This window comes from Halichoerus grypus, chromosome 2 (assembly GCF_964656455.1).
Source record: "Halichoerus grypus chromosome 2, mHalGry1.hap1.1, whole genome shotgun sequence".
Classification (NCBI taxonomy): Eukaryota; Metazoa; Chordata; class Mammalia; order Carnivora; family Phocidae; genus Halichoerus; species Halichoerus grypus.
Window position 1 is genome coordinate 78,048,871 of NC_135713.1, and position 21,446 is coordinate 78,070,316.

The following is a 21,446-nucleotide window of genomic DNA, read 5'->3' on the forward strand; positions in this document are numbered from 1 at the left end:
ATGTCCAGAAATCCATTGAGGCAGTGACAAAAATGGTGAGATGCTGAATCCTCTAATGATTCCTTTTCTCCTTCCTTTCTCAAGTGCTGCTTAAGTAGAGCTGAAGCCAGACGGGATGCAGCTAAAGTGGCCCTAATCAACTCCCTCTTCAATGAGCTGCCCTCTCGAAGGATCACTAAGGAATTCATTATGGAGAGTGTGCAGGAAGCAGTTGCCTCCACCAGTGTGAGTACCCACTAGGGTAGAAAGCTGGATGCACTGAGACACCAAGGCAGTTGAATCTGGGGAAATACTAGAGTGAGCAAATTCTTTGAGGATTGTGCAAGTTTGGGAAGACTGGCTGGCTTGGTCGTGAGTTTCAGCCTCACATTGGGCAGAGAGTTTACTTTAAAAAAAAAAAAAAAAAGAATTGTGCAGGTTTAATTTTTACCCATGAAATCATTGATTTTCAACAAAATGAACACTTGGATTGGAAATCAAGAAACTGGAGCTGGTTCCCTATGCCACATCTCAGAAATATTTTTTAGCTGCCCTGGATGACCATTAATCAAATTTTAAATCAAAGTAGATAATTTGATCCATCCTGATTTGTTTATTTGAATGTTTGCTGTTTGAAAAGTATTGATACTTTTAGGGCCTGGGAATGCATGTAATTGAATACTGCTTTAATCTAGAGATAAACTAGCTCATTTTTTCCCCAAACTTGACTAGTCATAAAAATTATCCTAAGTGCTTATTAAAAGTGCCAATTCCCCAACCAGTGTGGGGGTCCAGCAGTCTGTATTTTTAAGGAAAGGCTGACTGCTTAGACATGGAAAAGCCATATGCCCAATATCTGTTAGCTCTTAGAATTATCATACTTAATATTAATTCTTTCAGAGCTGAAAATTTTTTTTCAGAGAAAATTTCTGTTAATGGACACAATTAATGCAAAGTGCTTTAAGAGCAAAAACTCTTGTCTTAGAAATTTAGGTAGAATATTTTCTCAGCAATCTAGGAGTAGATAATTTGCCTCATGAATTATTTAGAACATCTGATACTTGATACCTACCGACTACAAACAATGGAGGAAGCCTTGGTTTCCCACTGGGGCAGGTATCTCCCTGTGTGTCCTCCAGAGGCAGAAACTTGGCATTACTGAGGGCATTAGCCACCTCCTGGCTTTGCTTTTAGCACAGATAAACCCCATCTGAGATTTACATTCTCTCATCACCTTAATCTGATTATAAAGGTTCTGTCATTTTAGAGAAGCTGCTGAAAATGAAGGACACATTGTCACACTAGCGTGACCCTTTTGTTCCTTTTCTTGTCACCCACAGAAGAGTTAAGAGAAGGGGCAGGGGACAGAGAGAGGCTGACCTGGGAGGAGACATTGGGGAGCTCTGTTCTGTATCTGCTGTCAGGATGAAAGGAAGCTTTTATTTTCGTGACTTGTAAATTTCAAGGGCCTTTGAGGAAGAGAAGTTAGGAAAATGATGCCTGATTTATATGTGTGGAATTTACTCAGGAGCAAGGAAGGGCCCTCAGTGTAAATGTAATTTATCATTTTTTCATGGAACTTTTTAAGGAAAGAGAATATATAAGGTTTGCAGGCTTCTGGATGGATTTCCTCTGGGATATTTAAAAAGCCAACATAAATATTTCAGCAGCAGCATGTTAATGTTATTGCATTCAGAAGCTATAAATTGGCTGCTATCGGATGCTGGCAGTTGTTTGTTCAGCCTCACAAAGGCATTGCCCACCTTCCCAGAAATCCGAGGCCCTGGGATCCTGCAGGGTAGGCCCCAGTGCCAGTCCAGCACTTGTGTTAGCTTTTTTTTTACTGCCACTACCCCTAACCAAATTGAAGGTCAATTTCATTTCTATTCATCACCCCACGCACCTTGTTTCCTAAAGATTAAGTAGTCTGGAAGTGAAAAAAACACACACCAAGATCTATGTCTCCAGATCAAACACCAGCATATTATAAAAAGCTCCCATTAAGAATCAGGGCAGTAGGGGAGGGGGGTGGGAGGATGGGTTAGCCTGGTGATGGGTATTAAAGAGGGCACGTTCTGCATGGAGCACTGGGTGTTATACACAAACAATGAATCATGGAACACTACATCAAAAACTAATGATGTAATGTATGATTAACATAACATAATAATAATAAAATAATAATAATAATAAATAAAAATAAACAAAAAAAGAATCAGGGCAGTAAAATATGAATGGTCCAAACAACCAGAGAATTCTTTCCCTGTCAATGATATAATCTTGCCTGGTTACCATCAAATCAGAACAAGGTCAGCATTTTAGGATTTCAAATGACAGTTGAAGGCAACCTTCCAGAGGGCAACCACTCAAACATTACCACCATCTAACAGCAAAAACTTTGTGCAAAGATACAGAAATTTCTACTTTGGGAAAATTATTCTTTTAGCAAATATATAATCAGTTAACATTCGAATGAATGTTCAAATTGATTACAAAAATCCTCTTTATTCTGAGTCATGGTGAGATTAAGAATGTTATCCCAAACCAACTGGAGCCTTGGTTGTAGAATTCACACCCGAAGGCTCAATATAATAGAAGTTTTACTGTAGGGCCACAGCATTAATTCGTGGCCACAAAAGAAGGGGAAGGAAAAATCCATATTTTCCTTTTCTGCTTTCTTCCCAAGGGCACTTTGGATGATGCAGATGACCCCAGCACCAGCATTGGAGCCTACCACTACATGTTGGAGTCAAACATGGGGAAGACCATGCTGGAATTTCAGGTACCTGACTTCTTGCTACATGTTTATTTTGGTACACAATTCAGAAACCCGGGAGAATGCCACTCTTATCATTAACATCTCCTGTCCCAATAATCTAGTCTTTTTTTGTTTTGGTCATTTTAATTTAACTCTCTTCGAATCCAGCATGATAGCTCTGTCTAAGCCATACCTCAGGAGACTAAAACAAACAAACAAACAAGGCAGTCTTTGCTTTCTTAAAGCGGAGTAAAACACTTAAGTCTAAGAAACAGCTGGGGAACACCACCATCTGAAGACCTGTAACATTTCACCAGCTTTTCAGTACAAAGTTCCCTTTTAAGTCAAATTAAACAGTTTGAAGTGTTAGTTGTGACCATTTGGTTCTTAATTATCCAAAGTCATAGAAGAAGTTATCTGTAATGTATATTAAACAATGCCCCCCCTCAGTTCTGGTATTTCCATTAAACAAGATCTGCCACCACCCATTGTTAACTAGATCAAAACATTCAGCAAACTGTAACCCAGTTTCATCCACTGCTGACAAGCGATATTAATAGAGCTGAGGAACTACACTACCTATTATTTGCAAATTAAATAACTACCTTAATAACATTAACAATAAGAATAATAATAGCCGACACTGATTGGATGCTGACACTGTGCTTGCTGTGCTAAGCATTTAACAAATATCATAGCTTAACACTCATGATAAACATGAGTATTTACTATCCCCACGTCATCATGTAGGAAGTGTGCCATATAGCTTAGTCAGTTGCAGAGCAAGGACCCACACTGTCTGATTTCTGAGCTCACACCCCCAACTGTTATCTTTTATGGGCTGGGCAGATGAAAGTTCAGTAGTGATTGGGCATGAAATGTGTGCCCTCTAAAAAAACTAACCTTGAATGTTGAATATCCATATTTATACAACGCTAGTAGGAATCAATACACAGTGTTATAATGAAGAGACTCTGCCCCCAGTATTTCTATTGCTTTAGGTTAAATTCCCAGAAGCCATCAGAGATATAGTTTTATGGACCAAAGTGTTCATCACGGTGTATTTACAACAGTGTTTCATCTGAGCTCTGAAGCCACCAGCTTTCAACTACCTTTCAAACTGTTTTCTGGACTGCAATGGCATACAGCCACTTTGCAGGTGGATACATCCCTCCTGTCCATTTTTTAAAAAATCAGTATTTTCCCAAATCGTTAGTCCCTTGTTTGACTGAAAGAAAAATACTCTCTCTTCATTTGGTCATTGAGTTTTCTTTTAAGTGGCAGGTCTCACTGACTTTTGATGTTGATTGCCTTGGGTTTGAAGAGACCAGGTATCCCTAAAGCCTACCCTCTGGAATAAACAGAGACATGCATGAGTTCAGTGACTCTGAGCCCAGACTCTGAAGTGGGCTGGTCCAGGTTAGCTTGGCTCTACTTTTCACCTCTAAATCTGTTTCCTCATGATATGTAAATTTGGGAGACTAATAGTACTGGTGCTACCTCCCAGTGCCAGTGTGAGCATTAAACGGGACAATAATTGAAAGAGTCCAGAACAGTTCCTGGCATATGGTAAATACTCACTGAAGATTGACAACTGTTATTATACATACTTCTGCAGAAGGACAGCTTCACTTGAAATGCCAAAGACTACCGCATGGATTCCCTTGACAACTTTATCTAACTTAAAGTTTTCAAATGAGAACAAGGCAACTCCCTGCAAACATTTCAGGGGTCTTGCTGTAGAATAAAAAAGTGGAACTATAAAGGGTCCATGCTTTTCCCCCATAGTGATCTAAAGTCAAACAGAAAAAAACAAAAGGGGGGAGCATAACACAAGGAAAGAAGACCAATTTTTAAAAACTGAACAGAACTATGTGTGAAACCTGCTCTACCACTTCCTGCCTGGGCATGTAATTAGCTGAGACTCAGTTTTCTCATCTGTAAAATAAGAATCATAATGCCCATTGGGTAGGATTTTTGTGGAATTTACATAACATGACATTTATAAAGTATCTAGTATAGTAATTTCCCCAAGGAAGAACCCCATTTATTTTAATTCCTCCCCTCTCAACCCCAACAAAAGAATATTGTACTTCTCTTATTATAAAATGAATGTTGCCTGCCATGGTACATAGCGGCTTGTATGTGATTTAGTAGCTATTTTCAGAAAATTAAGAATGATTTTGAATTCAATTGAGTTAGTCTGCCAAAGATGGGGAAGGCAAGATTAAAAAACAATTCTTAAAATTTTGTCCAAGTACTATGAATGGCTGTACTCAACCACCTTTTAGTAATTCTTAATTACCTTGTGATGGGCTGTATGTTTTCTGTGTGGTCTATGTCGTATTTAAATATGTGAAATAATAACTTGAATCAAACTGTGGAAATGCTTCATAAATTCTCATAAAAGAGGCTGGGAGCAGGATGGGGGACACAGGAAGAGGAAGATGTGAGGGCAGGAAAAATCCAAACTCACTCCCCCAGTAGGGATGCTGGCAACCCAGGAGGAGGGCCATGGAGCACATCCCTTTTCCTTCCGCCAGTTCAAGGTTGCCTGCTGGGTCCCAGCACATTCCTTGGTGGCCGGGGTTAAAAGCATCAGCTTGTTTCTGCATGTAATGGGAATTGACCACAGACCCGGGCTGTTTGCAGCCGACACAGCAATTCAGTACCCCTGGTGGGTAATAGATTGTGTCTGTATCTAGCTACGGATGACTATACCATATAAAAACAAGGCTGGTGTCTCCTGACTGCCTGCAGGCTTTCCAGGGGGGCTGTCAAGGAGGCAGCACTCAGAGGAAACATGATAGGCTTCTGCTTACGTTTACTTTGTGGGAGGGAAGCAGAGTAGCCTTGCCATACAGAAAACTGCCTGATGTTTGGGGGGGAGGGATGGCGACAGCACTAGCCACTGGGTCTTGTCAAGGTCAGATCTGAGACGGACTTTGACTGAAGCTGGTTAATATATTTATTCTGAAGCCTAATGCAGTCCAAGGACGAGTTGTTTATTTACATCTTTGCTAAATTCTCCAGGTCGCCTTTTAAAACCTCATCCCATAAACAAATTTCCTCTTAAATCCATTCTCTTGGGTAGGGAGATGGTGCCCACCTGTTTTTCAAGTTCTCCATTTACTGTGTTTGTTTTTCTTATTTCTGATGAACCACAGAACCAAGCGAGTCTCCCAGACAAAGTTCCAGAGAGAAGCAGAGTGCATTTTCTCCCCACGAAGTAGCTGAAAGGGCAAATATTATTCCTAATAGGAGGCAACACCAGGAAGCACTGTGAGGACAGAGCCCAGCTGTTGGTGGTTTAAGCTGAATGAATGACAAATTGAACCAGGAAAGCTGTAGGATGAAAGCTACAACTTGCAGAAATCACAGGGCTTGCTTCTCCATTTGATTTCAAATTTATTTTATGATCAGGACTGGCCACATAATTCTTGGGGCCCATACAAAATGAAAATGCAGGGCCTTTTGTGAAAAAATTACTAAGAATTTCAAGTCAGCGGAGCATGAAATCAAGCTTGGGGTCCTGTGTGACTGCACATCACAAGTTCATGAGGCCGGTATTGTCCCTGAGACAGACTCACCAGAAGGGACCAGACTAGGGTAAGGAGAGTTAGGCCTTAACCTCAGGCACAAAATTTAAAGGAGTGTTAAAAAACTCAGTGATCAAGACAATATTATAATGCACTATTTTAAAAACTCAAAATGAATGTGAAAAAATTGGTAACAAAATATCAAAATTTTAAATAAAGACAGAATTTTTTTAAAGATTTTATTTATTTGAGAGACAGAGCACAAGTGGTGTGTAGGGGCAGAGGGAGAAGCAGGGTCCCCACTGAGCAGGGAGCCTGACATGGGGCTCGATCCCAGGACCCTGGGATCATGACCTGAGCTGAAGGCAGACGCCTAACTGACTGAGCCAGCCAGGCGCCCCTAAAGACAGAATTTTAAATAAAAGAACCTGAACTTTCATGACTCACCTTAAATCTTGCTTCACGCACCTCACCCTAGTCCCAACCCAACCTATAGGCCAGCTTCTTGTTTATCTGTCAAGCCTACCAAAATTCCCTGGGGTTCTACATCAGCCACATAACAAATAACACAGCACAAAGACTTGAATGAGGAGCAGGACAGATAGCTCACCAAACAGATTTCCTTTAAAGTGATAAGCTTTGACAGATAGAAAACAGAACTGTGAAAACCAGGCAGCAAGGAATCTTGGTGAAACTAGGAATCCTTACTGAAGTCCACAACCCTCTCCTTGCCAGTCTACAATAATGCAAGGATTTCCGATGGAATCAATGAGAGCCATACAAGGATTTCATGGGCTCATACAGCTTCAGGAAGATCTGAGGATAGTGAATTTGGTCTTATGACGGGAAATAAAGAAGTGGGACAGGAAGAATGTGGAAATATTTCAATATACGTTACATAGTGATGGTAAGATTAGTATCTCTACAGAGGAGGGCAAGAACTAGATTGGAACATAATGTACGAAAGCAGAAAGAAGGTCATTTTCCCTGTGGGATTTTAGGAACAAGAACAACACTGAGGAAGAGGCAGTTGTGTTACAGCAAAAACTCCTTGGGGATGGAATAGAAATTTAGGCAAACCAGAAGGGGTGTGGGGGATGACTCTCGGGCAGTCAAAAACAGTTCAAGTCTCTGTGGGAGAGTTTTTGAGAGATGTAGGTTGCCAAGGGACAAGAGAATGGTTTCTGGCTCTGTTCACAGCAGAATTGTGGGTTCTAAAGTCTTAGAAAGATTGCTGGGTAGAATGATGGGAGTTTATCTGGAAGGGGGGCAATGGTTAGTATATAAATAAGAATGAGAGCTTAGAAGACACTGGAGGAAGAATATGTTACTAAGGCACTAATTGTCAGAGGAGGGAATTAAGAGCCCTATAGGCTGTTTCTCTAACTGGGCCACAAGGATACAAGGACAATACCAAGAGGGCTATTGAAAGTCACACAAGAACTCAGTATATCTTTCTGGGTTATACCGAGTTTAACCATTATAAACTTGAGTTGGGGGAAGGTGGAGGACTGGAGGTGGTATTTATTATTTTTAAAAATGGACATACACAATCGAATGCAAAATTCAAGTGGAGTCTTAAAACATTAAACGAAAAGAAATGTCTTATTTGGAAATAGTGGCCATTCTGTAACACCACAGACTGTTCCCTATCCAGGACATAAAAAGTGTTCCTTTTCATTTTTCTGGCTAAAAAGTCTTTAGTGAGTAGGTTAAAGGTACAGTGAAAAAGGCAGCACAGATTTACCCTCCTCAGGCCCTGGGGTTACTTTGATGAGAAGCACAGGGGTGAGAAGCAGATTACTTAAGATTGGGCCATAGAACTAACCACTCTCACTTTTCCAGATTATCATAGTGATGTGACAGAGTGCAAATCTGGACAGCGCAGAGAGAAGTGGAGGAGAGAGGGCATGAGAGGGACGGCTTCCCTGGGCAGTGGGCTCAGGACCCTAAGCAGATGGTGGCATCTCTGTTTGGGGCAGGAGGAGTAATTCCCCTGGTATCCATGTCATATTTTAATTAATGGAAACACATGTTTTGCTTTTACTGAGGTCTCTATGGGCTCTCGAGTGCTTACTGTACAGTAGAAAATAGACAAAATCCCCAACTGAAAAGAAGAAAAAAAAAAAAAAACCATTACATTCTACTGGCAATTTCAGACATAAGAATGGTGATATTTGCTCTTCTGATCATCTTATAGCTTTAAAATTTACCTAATAATTTTAAGATGTCTGAAATATCAGAATGCCTTAGGTCTCCTCATTTTCATAATTTAAACTTTTTCCTGAGCAAGCAGAGGGAAAGGCAATAAAAATCAGTTTTTTTGAATGGTCAGTAGGACAACTGTCTAAATGTTTAGTTTTCATAACTAGTGTCATGACCAAAAATTTCCTTAATTTCCTTAATTGTATTGTGTCTATGTGGTTTGTACTGTTAAGCCACGATAGGTGTTTCTCTGACGAAAAAAGAAAAAAAATGCAGGTAGCTTCAATGGAAGACTGCCACTTCTAATCACATTAGGAAAATAAAGTCTTCAGAGTTTATACAGTTTAGCTTGCCCTTGATATCATGAAGAGAAAGGATGCTGATAGGAGCTTAATGCCGTGCTCAGCCCTGGCTATTGGATGTGGAAACTAGGGATTGGTTTCAATGTCAATTCAACCTGATTATCCATATTTTCAGGCATTTTCCTGACTGAATTTATAAACGTAGGAGTATTTTACAGTTCCTGTAGTTTGTCCATTATATGTTATCTATATTTACTTTTTGGCTGAAATTTTTAAAAATTTAAATGGTTTTCTTTAATATATAATATTGTCACATGATTCAAAACTCCAAAGGTACAAAGGAATGTCAGTGGGTGGTCTTCCTCGCACTCCTGCCCCACAGGCATTCCTGTTCCCACCCCCAGGGACAACTATGTTACCCAGTTCTTTTGTATCTTGCCAGAACTCTCATAGGCATTTACAAGCAAATATTTAGAGGGATTTTCTATTCCTTTTTAATCAAATACTAGCACACAGTATATGTGTTGTGCACCTTGCTTTTCTTTTAACACCACATCATAGAGATTCTTTATATTAGAACCTAGAGGGGGACGCCTGGGTGGCTCAGATGGTTAAGCATCTACCTTCAGCTCAGGTGATGATCCCAGGGTCCTGGGATCGAGCCCCACATCGGGCTCCCTGTTCAGTGGGAAGCCTGCTTCTCCCTCTCCCACTCCCCCTGCTTGTGTTCCCTCTCTCGCTGTGTGTCTCTCTCTGTCAAATAAATAAACAAAATCTTAAAAAAAAAAAAAAAAAAGAAGAACCTAGACAGCCTTCTCTTTCATACTTCTCTATGAATGAAAGTATTCAGTGGTATGAATGTATTGTAGGGGAGGAAAAATAATTTTCCCTCTATGCTTCTGAGTTCTTAGCTGAGACCTCTGTAATGAAAGACAGATTAATAAGAGAAAAACAGAACTTTATTAACACATATACCTCAGGTATACATGAGAGATACTCAGGGGAAAATATTATCTTTCTGAGGTGGCTTGGAATTTAGGATCAAATACCCTCATAATAGGGAAAGAGGGAGGGGGAAGGCCTCTTAGGAGATAGAAATGATTCTTAAGAAAGATGAATGGGCCCTTAGAAGAATAGATGGGAGGTATGTTAGTCTGTGTCTTCTTCTGTGATGAGAGTCAATCTTCCCTAGTTGATGAAATTCCTCAGGAAAGGATTTATCATAATTGGGTTCCTTTTGGAAGATGTGTCTTTAGGCAGATAAGGGGAGTTCAGAGAAATAGAATTTGCTGTTTTTCCTTCCATTTGCTGTTTTTCAAGTGCTTACAGCTTAAAATAATTAATATACCAAAGTGGCATGTTTTTAGGGTGGCATGTCCTGAACTCATATTTTGTAGGCAGCAAATTCTGCTACTCTTCAGTATCATCCTTTTTTAAACTATTTCTTTAAAAATGAGCATTTAAGGAGTGCCTGGGTGAGCTCAGTCAGCTAAGCATCTGACTCAGTTTTTGGCCCAGTTCATGATCTCATGGGTGGTGAGATGGAGACTTACATTGGGCTCTGTGCTCCCTGGGGAGTCAGCTTGAAGATTCTCTCCCTCTGCCCCTCCCCCCACTCACACACACTCTCTAATGGATAAAGGCAGATGCTTAACCAACTGAGCCACCCAGGTGCCCCTAAAAAATTTTTTTAACAATGTCTACCTCAAGTTGACACCATCTAATTAGATGCAGAAACTGGAGTCAGCTGGGAAATAGTAAATTTATTTTCCACCCTACAATCAGAAATTGCACCATTCTGTAAACTAAAAGCAGAGATTCTCCCTTGGCCAAAGGCAGTTTTTCCCCAGCCGGTCAAAACTGCCCACTCTTCCTGGAATGGCATGGAACCTACAGCAAAAGCAACAAAAATCAGAATCTTTGCCGTTGCCGAGCCCTTTGATGCTCATTTATAGCAAATCAATGTCAGCTAAGACATAAGGTACATCAGTCAATACCTGTCAGTACATCACTTAAACATTTATAATTCCGGACCCAATAAAAGCCAGGTTGAAAAGCAAAGTAGATTATTACTATTTTTCCTTTTCTGTATCTTGTTCTCAGTGACATACTGTGTTAAAGAGGATTACAGTGGAGGATTTTCTATTTAAATAAATAAATCCTTAAAAAATAAAAATAAGCATTTAAAATATTTCCAGCCTCAGGCAATTTAAAAAAAAAAAAACAGTACAATGAATAACTTTACCTATACATTATTCTGAGATGTGCTGATATTTTTAGATAACCTCTTGGGTGTAGAATTGTTAGAGCATATGTATTGGTATTATTTTACTTTTTATTTATTTAGTAATTTTTTTTTTTGGAGAGTGGTGGGGGGAGTTAGAGGAAAAGAAGGAAGAGAGAGAATCTTAAGCAGGATCCATGCCCAGTGCAAGCCCAATGCAGAGCTCAATCTCACAACCCTGAGATCAAGACCTGAGCCAAAATCAAGAGTACAACACTTAACTAACTGAGCCACCCAGGCACCCCAAGCATATGTACTTTTAATGTTGAAAGATATTTGTCAACTACTTAGTCATTTTATTGTGCAAATATGTATATAACAGAGGAGGGAAGGAAGAATGCTCCAGAAGCTTGGGGACTCTGGTGTTTGAAAAGTCTCAAAGTGTTCCGATGATAGTGTATATTCTATTTCCCTGAGATAGTTGGGGATCAGAGTTATGCCCTACCCAGCTTTCACACTTCTGCTCTGCGAGTAATGACAGATGTTTGGGTTTTGTAGGAGCTGATGACCATTTTCCAACTATTGCACTGGAATGGAAGCCTAAAAGCCCTACGTGAAACAAAGTGTTCCCGACAGGTGAGATTTTCCAGTCAATAATGGGTTTGTGTCGTATGAACTGAACAGATGGCTTGTCATCTTCCTAGATTTCCTTTATTTGGATTTTTCTCTGTTTAAATCTGGTACTTTATCTATTAAGAGCAGAGGATATATGAAAAAATATATATAACAGTCCACTTGAGTCAGGGACTGATCAAATATGCACACTAAGGAGAACATTGCCTGCACATAGGACTGATTTAGATACCTGTACTAAATGCCAAAATGGAGGGATCATTAAAACAGACTTGGTTTCTAAGACAAATGCTGAATCTCCCTATGCACCTGCCCTGCCTTAGAATTTGTGCCCTCTTCTACTCTCCAGTGCAGAAAGAAATTTGAGAATGCACTGCTTCTGAACCTCCTCACTGAAGAGTGGTAAAGTTGGTTGTAGCAGGAGGATTTTTCTCAGCCCCACCAAAAGTCCCCAGAGGACAACAGAAATGATTATAAATTTGGGCAAGCTGGTATTCAATCACCTCAATTTTGGGGGTTGGAAGTTTCCTCTTTATTTTTTGGAAATGAGGTCTATTTCTTTGTTACCTATGAGAAGCACTGTTCCCCCTTTTCTTAATAGCAAAAGCAAATTCCCTCCAGTGTCTTTAACAGTTTTCACCTTCTATCCTCCAAGAGTCATCCTTCCTTTTTGCACCAGTAGACTTTGAAAGATGGCCGTTTATTTTTGAGAATTTGCTAACAGGAATTTGTATGAGGAATAAAGCCTCTACCAGTCAGCTAGATGTGGGTGGATATAAGAGTTTTCCATGCACTGCAGCCCAGGAGTTTTTAGTTGTTCTTTGGTTAGAAAGTCTGGCTTTCAAAATGTCAAAGATGGAAAAGAAATGAGTAGTTGACAATGGCTACGGCTATTTTTTTCTTTTCCTTTGATTTTATAAAAGGCCTTTGAAATTCACTGGGTTGGTTATAAACACTTTTCCATGGTTGTTTTTAATTTGTTAAGGTCATAAATAAATACCATATGTTCTTGAAAATAAAAATAAGCAATGCATCCACTCTACAAGATCTTCTTAAAGTGTATCCATCAAACCTGTACATGATGTTACAGTGTATTGGCAAATTTTTCACATGAGAATTGACAGTGATTAATTTCGAATTATTTACAGAAGAGACAATGTACATGAATGAAGGTACCATTATGATATCAATAATGATAATGCCTACAATCCACAGTACAATCTTAAAGTTCTTTCTGTAGTTTCTGTGAGCCATTTGGACTGCCATCTATCTTCCTTATGCTAACAACACAGCAGTTAGGAAGTTGACTCTCCTGGTTTCTAAGCCTCCTGCTCTCTGCAATGGGTGTGACCAAACCCAATTCTGCCCTAATCCTTCCATATAATTGTTTCTGTCTCTCACCCTTGCTGAAGGAGATAATGCTGGGCAGAAGAGTTCAAGGAATCAAGGAGGCAGTAATATTCATGCATAAAGGGATGCATTTTCAAAGGAAGACATTTTCTAGCAAGGTCAGAGTTCTGTTTGTGAACATTATTGAGTCATTCTTGGTGGTAGTGTTTTGACACAACCTGAAGTGACCCTGCTTTGCCCGACCAGCTTAGTCCTTCATTTGCTTTAAGAAGTATATCTCGAGATTTGGCTTCCATTTGTGAACATCAGAGAGGTTCAGTTGTTGGCAAAACCCCTATGGATGTGGATGTGGGGGGTGTCAGAGACAAAGGAAATGAGGTTTTGGAAGGCCATGAACACAGGTGCCTTTGTTGCTCTTCACTGACACTCTGGACTTTGTCTCTTGGCTCCCAGGAAGTCATCTCCTACTATTCCCAGTATTCCCTAGATGAAAAGATGCGCAGTCACATGGCCCTGGACTGGATCATGAAGGAGAAGGAGTCACCAGGAATCCTCTCTCAAGAGCTACGGATGGCCCTGAGGGAGTTGGAGGAAGCCAGGAAAGCGGGACAAGAACTGCGGTTTTACAAAGAAAAGAAAGAAATCCTGAGTTTAGCCCTGACTCAGATCTACAGTGATCCTGACACCTCCTCACCCAGTGATGATCAGCTGAGCCTAACAGCTCTCTGTGGCTACCACTAGCAAGGCCAGGTCCCGGCTGCCCTGAGGTTGGCAGAGGCTGGACTCTATAGGAAGCTCAGTGAAGGAGGTCATCAGAGGCTTTAGCACCTACAGCTACTACCTGAAGGCTGTACTAATTTTACCCATCCATTCCATTCACAGAATCTGAGAGTCGTAGGACCTTTACAGGACCCAGCATTCCACTCGATGCAGTTTTCCCATGATGCTTTCAAGAGTTCCACCTCTTACTGAAAGGATGGAGACAAGATTGTTGGATAAATATTTTCCAGGTTTGGCTTCAACTTAAAGCCCTGTTGACATGTGCCTTGCTAGATTATATGTGTTGTTTTAAACAATGGGCCAGTGTAGCATCCCCCAAAAGAACATCAGCCAAGACTGGTGAAAGTAGCATGATAGCAATTTTTAAAAATACTTGGGGTTAAATAAACGATATAAAAAATACCATGGGTCAGAGTTTCTTCCTAAGCTTTATAAGCTAAGAGGTACTTAGACTCTACTGGCTGTAATCCAAAATTACAGTGGGGATTTTATCTGGACATCCTACTATCAAAGATCTTAAAGGGATAATAGTATGAAAATAACTTGATAAATTTAATTTGCCTTAAAATGCCAGTAATATTCATTTTTTTAAATCTACACTCTTCCATCTGGGGATGTCACCTAGAGTAGTACCTTCACTTGTATTCCTCAAGAAGAATTAATATCTAATTTTTATGAGTCCTGGAGTCAGTCATGTTCATTTATAGTTTTCAAATAGATTACTTGAATTGATTTGTTTCTATTTTATTTTATTGCCACCAGTGTCATATATCTATAACGGAGAAAATTACTGGCATTCTAAAGGTTAAAGCATTTTGAAAAATCATTAGCTTTTAACAGTGCTTGTGTTTGATTAGTTTCTCATGCATTAGAGAGGAGTCTTTAGCTGTCTTTTTGTTGTTGTTCAAGAATATGAGCCATGAGTAGCTCAAAAGTAGTGTCATTTTTAGGTTTTAATTAGGCATCTCTCTTTGAAAATGGCTTGATTAGAAAACCAAAAGCAAATACAGACCAATTTTTGGATAGTTTCTGGTCGCTCAAGTTTAAGAATGGCAGTGGTATCAATTTTAAACATTTGTAGGAATTTCCATATTTATAACATGAAAAGGATTATCTTGCATTTAGTCCAAAATTTCAAAATAAAGAACACAGTTTTTTCAATGTTAAACAAGGTTTCTTTTTCTTCATGTTTAGGCAAATGCAAACTAAGTTTCCTGAAGGCTAAAACCACTATATTTACATTAAAATTTACAGAAGCGTGATAGTTTAACTTCATATCTAAATATGTACAGACGTAATTGTCACTCCTTAAGTCTCCATGAAAACTATGTATATTGATCATGTATTTTGGAAGTAGCCTTGATAATAAAAAATTAATTTCATATATCATATTTCTCATACCAGGGGAGAATTTAGCTTCATATCTGCCCTACTCTAATATGGAAAGGTAATACTATATAATATTAGATAAATTTAATTTTAAAATATTATTTTAACAAATGTCATATTCCTCCCCATAATGAGGCTAAATGTCACCTAGAATAAAACTGTATTCCCTTATAATCCCAAAAAGGAATTAGAATTAATATTTGTAAGTTGAATAAATTTTAAAATTAAGGAAACTTTCTATTTAAAGTAATTTTTTCATAAAGTCATTAGTCTTTATCATTTCAAAAGGCCATAATTTCCCATGTTGGGTGTATTTAAAGGTAGGTATATCTTTGCTAGCATTTGCAGACTTTGACAAAGTGCACCTCAAGTTGACATCATCTAATTAGATGCAGGAACTGGAATCAGCTGGGAAAATAGTAAATTTATTTTCCACCTTACAATCAGAAAATTGCACCATTCTGTAAACTAAAAGCAGAGATTCTCCCTTGGCCAAAGGCAGTTTTTCCCCAGCCGGTCAAAACTGCCCACTCTTCCTGGAATGGCATGGAACCTACAGCAAAAGCAACAAAAATCAGAATCTTTGCCGTTGCCGAGCCCTTTGATGCTCATTTATAGCAAATCAATGTCAGCTAAGATATAAGGTACATCAGTCAATACCTGTCAGTACATCACTTAAACATTTATAATTCCGGACCCAATAAAAGCCAGGTTGAAAAGCAAAGTAGATTATTACTATTCTTCCTTTTCTGTATCTTGTTCTCAGTGACACACTGTGTTAAAGAGGATTGCAGTGGAGGATTCTCTATTTAAATATATGGAGCTCTGGGTCCTAAACTTTTGTGGTTATAACCCCTTTGAGAATCCGATGAAAGTCGTGGACCTCTTCGTAGGAAAACAGAGTGTGGTAGATACATTCAAATTTGCACAGTTTCAGAGAGTTTGTGGACTTTTCCAAAGTCCATGGATTGCTCTGTCCAAGAACCTCCAGTTTAGAACTCTTAATTTTGAGCACAGACTTACTGTCTCTTAAACTTTGCAGCAGGGATCCAAGCTAGTTCAGACATAGCCCCATGTAGCCTATTTCTAAGATAAATGTCATTTTCCTTACATACAGAATTGTACTGTATCTTGACAAGAGATAGATAGTTTAATTTTCACAAAATCCAAATATACCAAATTGTTATGAAAAAGCAGCTGAAAGCAAGCGAGTCACTAAATGTGTGTGAACCTATCAGAATATTACCGATTTAATGAAGTCATTGTTCCTCTAATGATCAGAATTTGGTTGTCCATTTGTTCAAAAGCTATAGTCTACTGATATGTTTTCTGTTAAATTCATTCACTTACCTCTACAAAAGGAGAAGAATAAAATCACAAATATTCTTGAAATGCTGTACCCACATCAACTTTGAATCTGATCACTTATGTCTCAGGGAAAAGAGGAAAAAAGCATATAAAGATTAACACTTCCCTGTTTCTTTGGGGGAGACTTTTGCAGCTAGCAGTATTGGTGTAGTTGACTTTATCTCTGAAATGCTTTAGAGAAAGATTCTGAGTTATATCATGCCATGCCTTTCTTTCTTGCCAAAGGACAGAAGAAGCCAAAGAATATTTTCATTATCCTTGACTATGTTTACAGGTAAACACTATTCAAGATATTATCACTTACATATTTTTGATACTTTTTTGTTTTGCCTTGCAGAAATGCAAATATTAAGTTTTCTTCTATGGCGTCTATGGTGTTAAAGAGTGAATACCGTTTTTAGCCAGGGCTCTTAGGAACGTGAAAATCATTTTCTCTACCACAGTGGTCCTCAACTTTGGCTGCACATTAGAAATAATTAAGGAGCTTTAAAAAATCCTAAATGTCTAGACTATACCCAGACCAATGAAATCAAACTCTCTGGAAGTGGGGCCCAGGCATCAGTATTTTTTAAAACTCCCCAGGTCGTTTCAACGTGCAACAAGGTTTGAGAATGACTGCTCTACTCAGGAAGGTCTGGCCCAAAGGTCCTTGGCCTAACTAGTGGGAGCTATTACTCCACTTGGCCTTGGCCCCAATTCAAATGTTGAGCTCCTCTGAGCTAGGTAGGACCTGTTTGAGCAATAGGCTTTCCTGCAGCCCGGAACTAAAGCAGGGCAAGCACATGCACACACGTGCACGCGCGCACACACACACACACACACACACACACACACTGTATCTTAGCAGTACAGCCAGATTCTGCCCCAGGGTTCAGGCTTTCTTTCTCACATATGATACATAAAATATCCATACCAGAATCATCTGGGGTACTCATTTAAAAATATAAGTTCCTGGGTCACACCCAGACCTGCTGACCAAATTACAAGAGAAGGTCTGGATAATTTACTGCTTTACCAGGTGTTTCTGATCAAACTTAAATTTGAGCTCTTTTGGCCTAAAGCAACCTAACATGTTCTTTAGTGGGCAGCACAGCTCTGCCCCTTTGGATGTAACCAGCCTCCTGGGGTAAAGTGCAGAAAGGAATAAAGGAGAGAAGGGAATGTTGCCCCCTCTACCCTTTCTGGAAGCTGGAGAAAAACAGAAGGGGCAAAGAGAGATGGCTGCCTTTTTTTCTACCAAAAGAGCAGCTCCCACTCTTTTATCACTTTGGCCTTAACATTTGTTATTACTTTTAATCCCTTTACCAGAGACCATGGAAATCTCTTTTAGCTCCTGTTAAAGTCGCTTCTTTAAGCCTGACTAAACCCTGGTAGCACTTTGTACTTTGGAACAAAGTAAGTTGTGGGAAAGGCAAGCAGAAGCTTCTTCCTGAGAGCTGTTGATCTATTGATTCTCTAGTGGTTTGCAAGGGAAAATTGCGATATATATATATATATATATATATATACACACATATATGTAATCTATTTATAATATAGATTTATATAATATATAAATATCTATTTATAGCAGTTCCCAATTGTAGCAGCAATTATGTACCACAAATACATTTGTAAGTCAGATGTTCAACCCTGAGGGTGCATTTTTCTATAAAAGCAAAGTCATAAATGGTGGCAAGTTTCCTGAGCTAGCCTACATAAGCAGTAGGGCACCTCAAATATTGATCTATGGAACCTAACACATTCTTAGGTTGTGGGTGGGCAGGGGAAGGTAGAACAAGGTTAGCTGTGGGTCTAGGGTATAATATTGAAAACCTCCCGGGATGTATTTCTCAGCCCCAAACTGGTTCTCCAGTCTCTTTATTTTCTCTTTGCCCCCCCCATAGATTACCTTGCCAACACCCCACCCACTGCCATCACTTGTTGCTTCTTCTGATCAAGGTTTCTTCCACTTGCTGACTTACTGAAGAAAAGGTAACTTTTTCCTGCCTTCTTACAAACTCTGAAAATTTCTAAGAGTTGGTATCACTAGAGAAACAGGAATATTTGTGTGACCTCCAAATGGCAGCTACTAAGCTTCTCTGCAGACTATTTTCACCAGGGCTGGTGAGGAAAGACGCAGACACACCAAGCAGGACTACACTGAACAGGGTAGCCACGGAACCTGTCCCATGCACCCATACTCCTAAGGTTTCCTGCTTCTTTGGTGTTCTCATTGGGCTCCATGTGACACTTCCCCATCCTGATCACAGTTGCCCCGTAACTAGCCAGTGATTCTGGGTAACCTGGCTCAAAACTCTAAACTGGACTGATCAGTCTCTCTCCTCAGGAATGTGAACTAAGAAACATGGAAGGAATTTGCCAGGTTGAGTTGGGAGAGGAAGCTGGAAGAGTCACCTTCACGAGAGTTGTGGTCTGTGCAAGCACAAGCAAGGAGGAAGAAGGAACCATGAGTCAGTAGAGGATGCTGCTCTGTAGAAAGAGGAGACGCTGACTAGTGCAGAGAGCAGATGCAGAGAGAGGCAGAGACGCAAGGAGAAGGTGAAAGCGTGAAGCCCGTGAGGGGATGACAAGAGCTGCTGGCCCAAGTGCCCTGCAATAAATTTTCTTATTTTTTATCTGAGTGGATCACATACCTTGCGACCAAAGAAATCGGACCTTACTCATTCAGGGAAAAAAAATCACGCTATATTATTCTGGATTTTTTTTATCCTCCGAGTAGAACCCCCCAAAAAAGAAAACAAAAACAAAAACCCGACATGAGGAAGAGCCTTTCAAGTGATAAAAATGCTGCTGAGAAAAGTAGATCTAAAGCTGGTGACAGAGTTGACTTTTCCCCACTCACTGCCCCTCCCATTCCAATGTCAGTTCTCACAGTGTTCAGGAATCCTTCCAATTCTGAAATAAATTTATGTATTACGTGCTAATCATCCTGCCCTTGCTCCCCTACATGGAAATTCCTGTGTTCTCATGTTCTATGGAGGTATAAACACAGAAGGCAAACAGAACTCTATTTTTAAAAAGATAGAATTCATAACCTCAAATAACTGTTGTCTTCTTAAAAAATTAGTTACCTCAGGAAACTAATAACACGCTCTGACAATGCTCAAGAATGCAATCTTTGCCAAAGACATTCCAGTCATGAACTCGTCTTTGGAAATGGTCCTCTGAATTCATATGAGCAAGGGAAGAAGAAAAGCAGTGTCTATTGTTGGCTGAAAGCTCCATGCCATCCCGAACCGACTAGTTTATCTTAGCATCTGGACGATTAGATCAAATACTTAGCAGGTGCTCAATGAATGTTTCTTGAGTAGAAATTTGTTATCAGTGTGTTGGTACCTTCCTTACTCCTTGATGATGAGTTAATTCATTCATCAGACCTGGCTTTGTTCTACTCGACTAGTCAGGACTTACATGGTTGTAAGGTAGAAACCCAAATCGAGCCTACTAAGCAAAGGGGGAGTTTATTGGCTTGTGACACAAGAGTGTTTGTTCCAGGTACATTTGTATCCAGAAACACAAACCAGGACTTGATCTCTCATGATATTGATATGTACATATGTGCATGCATGTGTATCATTGCTCATTTCTCAAATCAGCTTTCTTTTGTGTTGGCTCCATTTTTAGGCAGGCTGTCTCCTTGGAGCAGCAAGAAGGTGACCAGCAGTTTCATGTTTCCCTCATAACAGAAGAAATTCTCTTCCCCACAGTTCAAATCCAAATTCCAGAACTGAGTATAGTGGTGTTTTAGTTCAATCAATCACTGTGCCATTCCTGAGTCACATGTCTGTCCCCCTAAAACTAGTGGTCAATTCATCCCATCTAAACAATGTAGACTTAGTGGAGAAGGAGGAGTCACCTGAGGTAAATATGGGTTCAGTTACCCAAGTGAGGAAATGTGGCCATTTCCCAAGACATTTTAAAAATATTTGTCCTTAAGAGCCTTCAGAGACAGAATGAACAATAGAAGAAATGCAGTCTCTCCAACCATTAATTGGGGAAAAGGAATCAGGGTAGACAAAAAATAACAGATGTCCACTATTAATACATTGTACCATTTCCAAAAATCAAATCCATCCTCAAAGGACAAATTTTGTCACCATTACGGATGTTCAAAAGAACATTCTCCCCTGAGGGGAAGTCTAAAACTGTTTCCAGACCAATCACGTCACTGGACTAAGCATACAAGTTCTCTGAGGGCTTGGCTGAAGAGGCCAGTGCTCATTTATATGTAAGAGTTCTGTCATGTGGAGAAGCCTCATCACTCACATTAATCTGCAGTCACACTTCATACATCTTCCGTGTTGATGAATCGTTGCTATGAAAGTGAGTTAGGAAATTTCCTCTAGTCTATTTCTGGTGGGCCCTGGCTTTCATTATCAGTGGCTGCTAACGCTACTTAACAGAAAAGAAAACAGTTGATGCCACCGATTGAAAACAGTTGTGGCAAAACTGGACAGTTCAGAGCCTGGGTGCTTTATTTGCCCTTACTTATGGCTGAGCACCTTGCAAGCTTAAGAATGGCTCCACGCTGACCCATGAGTTGTGACATAAAATGATTTTGGAAACAGTTTATTCTGAGGCAATCCATGGTGTTTCTTCCAGATATTCCCATGTTTCCATGTAGTGATTTGTTAGTTTATTTCTGGAAGTGAACAGGCTGTACTTAGTGCAAGCAGGTTTTTGTAGGGAAATCTTGAAAACACAGGTGACCCAATGAAATACCAGACCACCAGGAGAGTTGAAAAGTTGAAACCTGAAGCCATAATGAACTAAAACTAAAAAATGGGAGTGATTTTACCCTTTCAGTTAATCATCTCTCAAATGACCTGGGAATTTTGTCTTATTTATTTATTCACTGTGGCTACTTAGATTTTTAAAAATGTTTTTTGGGTTTTTTTTCTCCACGAGGCCACCAA

The 21,446-nt window shown here is 39.7% G+C and overlaps 1 protein-coding gene across 5 annotated transcripts in view; it reads left to right on the forward strand.

Moving 5' to 3' along the window:
- Window positions 1-19,805, forward strand: part of LIX1 (limb and CNS expressed 1) — a 65,398-nt gene extending 45,593 nt beyond the window's left edge. For 2 of the 5 annotated variants that reach the window (XR_013445674.1, XR_013445672.1), the window contains exons 3-9: window positions 85-225; window positions 2,666-2,761; window positions 11,566-11,643; window positions 13,444-14,000; window positions 15,175-15,217; window positions 18,414-18,501; window positions 18,857-19,805. Coding sequence is in view for 1 of the 5 variants with exons in the window: in XM_036080987.2 (XP_035936880.1) it covers window positions 85-225; window positions 2,666-2,761; window positions 11,566-11,643; window positions 13,444-13,731 (603 nt within the window). In the remaining 4 variants the exon portion in view is untranslated. Of the gene's footprint in view, window positions 1-84; window positions 226-2,665; window positions 2,762-11,565; window positions 11,644-13,443; window positions 14,173-15,174; window positions 15,218-16,752; window positions 16,766-18,413; window positions 18,502-18,856 lie in introns of those variants that run through there. The other 3 variants (XR_013445675.1, XR_013445673.1, XM_036080987.2) reach the window with 3 other exon arrangements.
- The last annotated feature ends 1,641 nt before the right edge of the window (window positions 19,806-21,446 follow it).